At 32.4% G+C, this 10,208-nt stretch overlaps 1 protein-coding gene across 1 annotated transcript; it reads left to right on the top strand.

Moving 5' to 3' along the window:
• Nucleotides 1–1,388: 1,388 nt before the first annotated feature.
• LOC133291246 (lysine histidine transporter 1-like) lies at nucleotides 1,389–6,523 on the top strand. Its single transcript, XM_061489469.1, has 8 exons — nucleotides 1,389–1,520; nucleotides 3,979–4,136; nucleotides 4,581–4,964; nucleotides 5,116–5,509; nucleotides 5,642–5,747; nucleotides 5,843–5,934; nucleotides 6,188–6,256; nucleotides 6,366–6,523. The coding sequence occupies exons 1-8, from the start codon at nucleotides 1,476–1,478 to the stop codon at nucleotides 6,462–6,464; spliced, it is 1,347 nt and encodes a 448-aa protein (XP_061345453.1). The 5' UTR covers nucleotides 1,389–1,475; the 3' UTR covers nucleotides 6,465–6,523.
• Nucleotides 6,524–10,208: the final 3,685 nt, after the last annotated feature.

Here is a 10,208-nt window from a genome sequence, read left to right as displayed (position 1 = left end):
TATCCTATGCCATTATAAAAACAAGGAAGGTACTACTAATCTATGAAGCACCGACATTTCAAAAATCCTGACGTGTCGTGTTGACACTTCCTGACACTCTCCGACACTCCCCAACACTCCCCGACACTCCAACACTCGTTATAGAAATTCAAAAAAAGATTCAAAGGTTGCATTGCATTGAATTTTTAGTTCCAACTATTAGATTCGTTGGATTACGATTATTAGGGGTGATAAACGAGGCAGGGGCCTTTCAGGGGTCTTTGGCTCGACTCGTGAAGGCCTGAGCTTACATGCCTAATATTAGTTGTTGGAACCAGACTTGGACTTGTATAAAAGCTCGTTTAGTAAAAAGGCCTCAGGCTTCAATTCAAAAGCTCGGCCTTGGAGCCTCTCAGGCTGGCCTAGTATGTTTATTTTTATTTTTATTTTTATTTTTTATACTATTTGTAATAGCCCTCTCTCTCCTCTCAATCAATTTCACCCCTATTTTATTAGTTAAATAGACTTTTAGAATGATTTTGTTCTATATTATGTTGTTTGAGTATACATTGAATTTATGAATATTTATGGAATTACTAGTATTGTTGATTGTATATTCTGTTTGGATAAATTTTTGTTGTTTTATTTTTTTTAACAGGATGACAGGCTAAATCAGGCTTTTATTTTTTCTAAATAAGACAAGCCACAAGCCGATAATTATATTCATAATAGGTAACAGGCTTGTTAAGGCCACATTTAAACACAGGCTTAGCCTTTTAAGACCAAAGCTCGGCTCGGCTCGGTCCATTAACACCCGTAACGATTACTATTTTATTGAGTTTAATATAAATATTTGGGATATCTTATGTTTCTTTGCAAAATTGATGAATATTATAAGTTTAGTTTCATTTTTTCATAAATTATTGAATATTAAATAAAATATACACTACATAAATAAAAAATATTATTTAATATCAAAATGTGTCCTAACGTGTCAAAATCTAACATTTTTTAGAATTAACGTGTAGGAGTGTCGTGTCGTGTCACGTGTCCCGTGTCAGTATCGGTGCTACATAGCTAGAGGTGGCGAAGCGGGCTGCCCGCCTCGCCCCCGCCCGCAAAAAAGCGGGTTGGCCCGCCCCGCCTTCGAAGATGGGCTAGATATCTCAGCCCACTAAGCCCGTGACATTTTACACTAAAAATTAAAAAAAAAAAAAAAATCAGCCCGGACAGGCTGATGAACTTAGCATGACAAGCAACGGGTTTGAGAAACTCAGCCTGCCCCGCCCCGTTTGACGGACGGGACGGGCTGGCTCGGTGGGCAGAGTGGGCCCATTTTGCCAGCTGTATACATAGCTACTAATCCTTTAATACATAGCTACTGATCCTTTAAGTAGTCGTACATTGGCTGTGTTTCGAGGCAGAGTCAACACTTTTGGTCTCTCCTTGTGTCCTCTGTTCGCTTGCAAATAATTTTCTCAGCATCTTCTGCAGCTATGGGAACTGAAACACCAACATTTGACAACTTTCACAATGAAATTGTGAGTTTCTCTCTAAGTCATTTTTTAGATTCAAACCAATTACTGTTGGAGTTATTAGACTCGAAAAAAACATTTATCACAAATCTAGTTTTCATTGTTCTTCAGCATATCTGGGGTATAATTATACTCTATATTATTGTGTTTCCTTTTGGCATGTTTTTTCTCATCCAGAATATGTTTTTCCAATTTTCATCGTCCTTTGCTGTTTACTTTGTTGTTCTTTCTCTGTTCAGTAGCCGCTTATTTGGCTCGGTAATGGCCACAACTTCTTGAGAGTTTTCATAAATAGCCGAAACCATTTTCTTAGTACACATGTTAGAGCACAAACTCTTTTGCATTATGCCTATGATTATGTAACATACTACAAGAATTTCTCATTATGAATTGATCCCCTGATTTCGGGCTTTGGCTCCTTGTGATTTAATTTTAGGACTTTATACCTCTCATTCACCAGGAGAACACAATTTGTTTTTTGGGAAGAACGCTTATCCTTTAAAATGATACAATTTATATCCTTTAACTTTCACAAAAAGACCCACACTTTTATTTTTTTTATCAATTCTCTCTCCTCCTTTATCTATCTCTTTCTCTCCCTTAAAATGACACAACTTTACATCCTTTAAAATAACACACACTTTATCTTTTTTTTTTCTCTAACTTGTGGAGCCCACAAATTCTTTTTTGGGGAATACTTTTCTCCTTTAACAGAGAGAAAAATTGTCTCCCACTGAGACAAAAAAGTGGGACCAGTAATTTAGAAAAAAGTAAAAACAAAAACAAAAGCTTGGTACGGAAGTCGATGTATGTGTAGAAACGAAGGAAAAAAACATTTTCCTTGTTTTTTTCACTGGCAAAGGATCGCAACTTTTCTATCGCAAGAGAACTCTTTTGCCCTTAATTTTAAGGGAAAAAGATGTGTCATTCTAAATAACACACCTTACATCATTTCATTTTCACAAATAGATGAGATTCATATTTTCAAAACTTTTTCTCTTCATTCTTTCTCTAATAATTTATCTCTTTTTCTCACTTAAAATAACACAATTTTATGTCTTTTTAAATGATACACAATTTTCCCTAATTTTAATGTATAAACTGGTCTGTAGCGAGTGCATAATTGATTTATTAATGACTGATTAGAACAAGTTATATTTTATTTGGTTGTTCAAATAATATAAGTGCTACATACAAAAAGAACTCAACAAATAGCACAAAGTTTTAAAAAAATTATAATGGAATTAGTTTTTGTCTTTTTAAAAAATATAAAATTTTGTTATTTTAATCAAACCTATTGTGATTTATAACGAGAGAAACAAAAATCAAAGTAGGAAAAAATATAATTTTTTTAATTTAAATATTAAATAAAAATAATATTTTTATCTAAAATAACTGTTCTGTAAACAACAAACATTCTTCCTTTTTGTTATTCACAAAATCACATTAGAAAATCTTGTCTACAACACAAAAAGAGAAAAAAGATGGATCACATATGCCCTTCGTTATCCAAGTTCTATTGCACACAGTATAATGCATAACATAAATTAGATCATAATAAATTTTGGGTTATTTTATCTTTTAATATAACAATTTTTTTTTATCCTAATATAACAAACTTTTTAAGTTCTGCGGTGTGCTGTACTATTTTCTGTTTTTGGTCTCACTCAACATGTATCTAACACAACTTTAGTTTTTCGTTCATATTGCTTATCATTAACGGAAGATAAAAGAAATAGGATCTTACCCCTCTCCACATCTAGATAAAAAAAAAGAAAAAAGTGTTTCCTATCTCAAACAACTCCTCAAAACAATGTTATTTTAAGATTTTTTTTTAAAATATAAGTTATTTTAGTAATTTTGATCCAATAAATTATAATCGTTGATTACCGGAAATCAACGGTTAGGATCTAAAATAACATATGGTTATATCCTTTAAAAGTATAGATGTTTTTCCTTTTTTACTTTCCTTTTGTATCATATATTTTGCTAAAATACCCTACATTTTTATCCCAAATCCCAAAACAAAGTTGTTTTGGGTTCCACACTTGATTTGTGTGTGTGCAGGTCAAAAGCTCTTGTCATGTGACATGACAAAAAACGAACCCATATATATATATAGGGATTTGCATTTGTCATTTAACATCACACAACAAACTTTCCTACACACACAATATTTTGTGGGACCCACACTTTTTGAAGAAAAAAGAAAAAGAAAAAATTACGGCACACAAAACAAATCTCTATAACGTTACACAATCATTTTTCCTACCACATAACTCTTATAAAACCCATATATATATATATATATATATATATATATATATATATATATATATATAGATAACGGTTTGAACCTCTAACCTCATGCAAATTACCCAAATCACTCACCATTAGACGAATCCAAGTGGTTTGTTCTAGATTATATATGTAGCTTAAATTGGACGCTCATTTTATTACATAGATTGAAGGACAATCAGAAAGAGAGAGGCAAATTAATGAATGGCTTCCAGTTACTTCTAAAAGGAATGCAAAGTGGTGGTACTCAACTTTCCACAATGTCACTGCCATGGTTGGAGCTGGTGTTCTCGGTCTCCCCTATGCCATGTCAGAGCTTGGATGGTATATCTCAAACCCAAATTTCATTCTAGCATGACCTTTCTTCTAAACATACAATAAATAAAGAATTTTATTTTGATACATGTTTTAATCCCTTAGTTTTACAAGAAAATAAGCGAATTTGAGCAGTGGTAAAGCTGATCTTTCATAATTGAAAGGTCATGGGTTCGATCCAGGAAACAATCTTTTTGCAATTATGCAAGAGTAAGACTGCGTACAAGGATTACCTCCACCCACACTCGCTAGTTGAGTTTAACGGGGAGTGATTTTTTAGTCTTACAAGAAAAGAAAATTATAATGCATACTTTGTAAGTTTTATGAATCTTAAGTTTTCAAATAGTAATGTTGGGAGGTTAAGACCCAATGAGTTGGATTTGGAGACAGGATTATAAATTTTTGTAAACCAAGTGTTTGTTGATTTGAGGAGAATCACAATGTTCTATACAGGGGTCCGGGTGTAACTGTACTTATCCTTTCATGGATCATCACATTGTACACACTATGGCAAATGGTTGAGATGCATGAAATGGTTCCAGGAAAACGTTTTGACAGATACCATGAACTGGGTCAGGAAGTTTTTGGTGAAAAGTTAGGTCTTTATATTGTGGTGCCTCAACAACTTGTGGTTGAAATTGGGGTGAACATTGTCTACATGGTCACTGGGGGAAAATCATTGAAAAAGTTCCATGATACCGTGTGTTCAAGCTGCAAAAGGATCAAATTAACCTTTTTCATTATGATCTTTGCCTCAGTCCACTTTGTACTGTCCCATCTCCCGAACTTCAACTCCATTTCTGGTTTATCATTGGCAGCAGCAGTTATGTCCTTCAGGTATAAGCTTGTTTCCATTCCATTCTATATAACCTTCTTTTGTTAATTATCTATGAGAATTGTCAAATTCTGATGGTTGAATGAGAATAACACAATGAAACACTGAAGTCAACATGTTAATTTGGACTTTAATGTTTGCATTTTCCTACAGTTACTCTACAATTGCTTGGGCAGCTAGTGTACATAAGGGTGTTCAAGAAAATGTACAATATGGTTATGTAGCTAAGAGTACTTCAGGAAAAGTCTTTAACTTTTTTAATGCCCTTGGCAATGTGGCTTTTGCCTATGCTGGGCACAATGTTGTGCTGGAAATCCAAGCAACAATACCTTCAACACCAGACAAGCCTTCCAAGGTTCCTATGTGGAGAGGAGTGGTTGTTGCCTACGTAGTTGTGGCTTTGTGCTACTTCCCTGTTGCTCTTATTGGTTACTGGATTTTTGGCAATGGGGTTAATGATGACATCCTCATCTCTTTAGAGAAACCAGCATGGCTTATTGCAATGGCTAACATGTTTGTTGTTATTCACGTAATTGGTAGCTATCAGGTAAATTTCAATTTCTCTTATTCTTTATCCTTTTGGAAAACTATGTTAACTTACAAATTCATCCTTCTTTTGTGGTCAATATTGAAGTAACTAGAACTATGCAAATTGCTGTTTTGGTGTTTGTTGATGTAGATTTATGCTATGCCAGTGTTTGACATGATTGAAACTTTCATGGTGAGGAAATTGAATTTTGAACCAAGCACTATGCTTCGTTTTGTTGTACGTAATGTATACGTGGGTAAGTAAAAAATTTTCTGATGGAAACAAAGTAATGCACTTCCAATCAATTTCCTTTGGTTCTGTGCATTGATATGTACCCTTTTTCTCTTTCAGCATTCACAATGTTCGTTGCTATTACCTTCCCATTTTTCAGCGGTCTCTTAGGATTTTTTGGAGGGTTTGCTTTTGCTCCGACAACATACTTTGTAAGCCATTTATAAATAAAAAGGAAGGATTTGTTTACAAACTTTTTTATAAATTACACTAAATATGACCAGTCATACACTCTTAATTGAAATATGACAGGTCATTCTTAGTGTAGTTTGTAAGAGTTTGTAAACAAAAAGTTTGTAAATATAACTTTTTCTGTGAATAAATTATAAATTTTAATTTGTGTAAACTTTCCTTAGGATTATTACAATTTTGCTTAACTGTTGATTTTCCTACTTAAATTTTCAGCTCCCCTGTATCATGTGGCTTGCAATCTACAAGCCAAAGAGATTCAGCTTGTCTTGGTGCACTAACTGGGTATGTTTGATTAATTGATTTTGGCTTTTGTTTCAGTTATTCTCTTTTGATAACTTTTCTTTTATATTTAATTTTAATCCCAAGCTTAATCTAGCTCCATTTATTACAGATCTGCATTGTGCTTGGCGTATGTTTGATGGTTTTATCATCTATTGGAGGATTGAGAACAATCATAGTTGAAGCTAAGACCTATAAGTTTTACTCTTAAAAAGTCCTTTTGGCGTATGCACACTGATAGTGGTTTGGTGCATGTGTACTTTTCATTGTAAGTTGGTTACAAGTGAATATTTATTGGAAATTTTTTTCTCATTTTAAACCACGTAACTTTATGTTATCTTAAGTAAAATATTATTTAGTGTTGATTTTTTAGGTTTTTTTCTCTTCTATAATATTCTCTTTTTCTTTCTTTCTAATTTGCAGAGTACATAGAATATAAAATATTAACAAATATATATCAAAATATAAAATTGTTATTTAGAATAATAAATATTTTTCTCATATTTATCAGACAAAAAGCAATTAAAAAAATATTTAATAAAATTAATAATACATTAATACCGTTATCTAATTTTGTCCTCTAGTTTTCTTATTCTTTCTCTATACAATTCAATCCAAAGATTGAAACGCGGCGGGTGTGCCGTGAAATGGAGACATCAAGCAGCTCGCTGCTTCGGGTCGGATCTCGGGTCTCCATTTGCGAAAAATGATAAATAACCGATGAGGTAGATGACGAGGAACATTAATAAGAATGGGAGCACAGGTTTTAGGTATAGAGTTTCCATTTGGTTATGGTTTATGATTTTTGGGTGAGTTTAGTTCTGGGCAATGGTGGTGCATGTTTTAAATTTTAATTGGTGGTGTTTTGGTGAGAAAAAAAGTGAACCTTGTTGGGTGTTGGTTAATGGTTGCAAGAATTGTGCATCAGCAATGGCCATTGAAAATTTTGTATATATCTATCTATTTCTTTCTTCCTAATGAATTAATTAGGTGCGTATCTTTTTCTTATGGGATAAAATATTTTACCTTTTTTTTTTTTTTTTACTTATCTTTACTTATCATTTTCTAATATCTTTATATCAAAATCTTAATAAGAGATAGATATGATATGATAAAAGTAGTTAAAATTTTGATCTAATGATGTTAAAAAAGAATAAAAAAAATAGGTAGAATAATATATTTTATATATTCAATATGTGGAATTTAATTATTATTAATGAAGAAAAAAGGTACATACACAAATTTCACATCACCACCGGCTCATGTAAAATTAATTTCACATCAGCAAATCGTGTAGAATTTTAATGTAAATGGGTTCATTGCCTTAGTTGGGTTTTACATGAAAATGTTTCCGGAATTTATTTATCGGGCATTATACTTATCATTATTTTTTTAGGAAAAACTTCATTTTCACCCACTGTGATTTATCATTTAATCCCCTATGATTTAAACTTATCAGTTAGACCAACTGTGCTGAGATATTTTGTCATTTAACCCCCTATAGTTTCAAATTTTCACTTAGACCCCTTGTGGTTACAAAAAAATATTTAAAATAAATTTTCTCTTTTTTTTATTTTATATCCTCACCTAATGCATTTAGGGTTTAAAAAATAAATTTTCTTTTTAAATTCACTTATTTTTATCAAGAAAATAAATTCAAATCAAGTATTACTTCATTTTATCTATTTTTACCCGATATCGTTATAAAATTATCTAAATAATGTAAATATCTTATTTCGATAATATATATTTAATTTATCTTAAATAATATTTTTTTAATTTCAAATATATTTTAAAAAAATTAAGATAATTTATAAATTAATTTCAGAATAAATAACTTGAAATATTTTTTAAACCAAAAATGCATTCATTACATGAGGATATAAAATAAAAAAGAGAGAAAATTTATTTTAAATATTTATTTTTTAAACCACAAGGTGTCTAAGTGAAATATTTTGTAACCACAAGAGGTTTAAGTGAAAATTTGAAACCATAGGGGGTTGAATGACAAAATATCTCAACACAGTGGTCTAACTGATAAATTTAAAACCACAAGGGGCCAAATGATAAATCACAAAACCACAATGAGTGAAAATGAAGTTTTCCTTTTTTTATATAGATAATTTGGAGGTATGTTCACATAACCTCCTTCAGCCACTTTGTTCTCGGAATACGACCTCTAAGGTTATCTCTTCATTGAAACAGATGATGCATTGGACCACTGTTATCGAAGAAAGAGCGAGACTATGGATGTAAATGAGTCGGGTTGGGCTAGGCTTTGGCTTAAATAGGTTAGACTTGTGTAAAATATTTTAGGCCTGATATGTTCTTTTAGCCTTGTCATTGTGTCGGCCCAAATTGTAAATCTAATTCGATCTATATTTAAGAAACAAAAGTCTTACCCTAGGTCTGTTAGCCTATTTAAACGTATTAGACCTTCAATAATTAAAATAATATTACTTTATTATCATAATCATTAAAATAATAATTTTATTTATTTTATTTAAAATAAATAATACAATATAGGTCGATCTATAGGTATATAGACTTTTTAAATAGGCTTTTTTAAAATTCTAAGTCTGTTCTATTTGATTATATATAATAAACCGAGTCAGCCCTGCTGTAGAATGGGTCGTAGGCCCCTGTTAGGCCACTTGACCCATTTACATCATAAGTGAGACTAATCCCCCTTCGAGGGGGAGACAGTTTCCCTCTAGTCCACTAAAAAATTCCAAGAATTTACTTTGGTCAAAGTTTGAACTCCTGACTGGGCACTCAGTTGCTAACTGAGTTACTTTTGAGGGTTTACTTTCCCTCTTTTTAGTCTTACCACTCTTAGTACTTGATTGGTTACTTTGGATCAATTTGAAATCAACGATTGAAAAATGAAAAAAATTAATTGCCGTTGATTTGAAATTGATCCAACGATAACAAATTAGATAGGAAAAGTGATAAACCTAAAATGATAGCAAGAGTAACCTTCCCCAATTATTAATAGGAAATTACAAATTCAAAACGATATTGTTGGGTAAATAAAATGTTGGATATTTTAAAATTTTATTTTCTTATTATATTATGTTTTATTAAAATATTTTAGCTATGTTTTTGTAAATCTCAAGATTTTAAAGATATCTTTCTCTCACATTACGGAACGTTAATCCCTAGTTAATAGAGAATGTCTAGTTCAATGAATGAAGGCTGGTGTTCTAATCTTCATTCTTCAGTGCTAGTAGAATGCACGTTTTGGGCTTTTTGACCCTTATGACCCTTAATTAATAATTAATTACCAAATTGCCCTTCATTCAAAACTATTTCGAAAATTTACCCTTCCCAACAAACATAACACCAATCTGCCCCTGTTTGACCGTTGACCACGAAGCCTACCCGGGTAATTTTTGAAATTTTTTTATCTACCCGAGTATGTAGGAGTGTACCCGGGTAGAGTTCTTGAATCTGGGAAAATGGTTGAATTATTTACCCAGGTATGGATCAGTGTACCCGGGTAAATCGCGTCCAGAAACCCCAATATGTATGGGTTTCGGCCATTGTTGCGAGGTATAGGGTTTTTGAAACCCCAAATCTCTCTCTCTTACCCTCTCTAATCCGAAACATCACACATATTTCATCTCATCATTTCAGAAAGCTGAATCTTGGTGGGACATTGAGATTACATCTCCACACTCCTATTTTGTGCTCAAAAATCCGAACCAACCTCCAAACCCAAAACCTAGATCTTATTTTTGTGTGAAAGATGAGTTCAAGTCCAAACATGGTTCCTATAGTTATTTACTACAATGGGAGGCATTTTGAAGGTCCGAACGGTGTCCGATTTGAAGGAAAAACAAAAACGATGAAAATTAAAGTGGGCACTACATGCAATGAACTGAAGGAGAGAATTCTTCAAAAAATGGGGTCAGAAGGCATACATTCCATCCACCGCATGATAGCCAGGTTA

This window comes from Gastrolobium bilobum, unplaced genomic scaffold (assembly GCF_033153095.1).
Source record: "Gastrolobium bilobum isolate Gb01-03AN ecotype WA unplaced genomic scaffold, APGP_CSIRO_Gbil_v1 utg2644, whole genome shotgun sequence".
NCBI classification, from domain to species: Eukaryota; Viridiplantae; Streptophyta; class Magnoliopsida; order Fabales; family Fabaceae; genus Gastrolobium; species Gastrolobium bilobum.
This window is presented reverse-complemented; position numbering and strand designations above follow the sequence as displayed.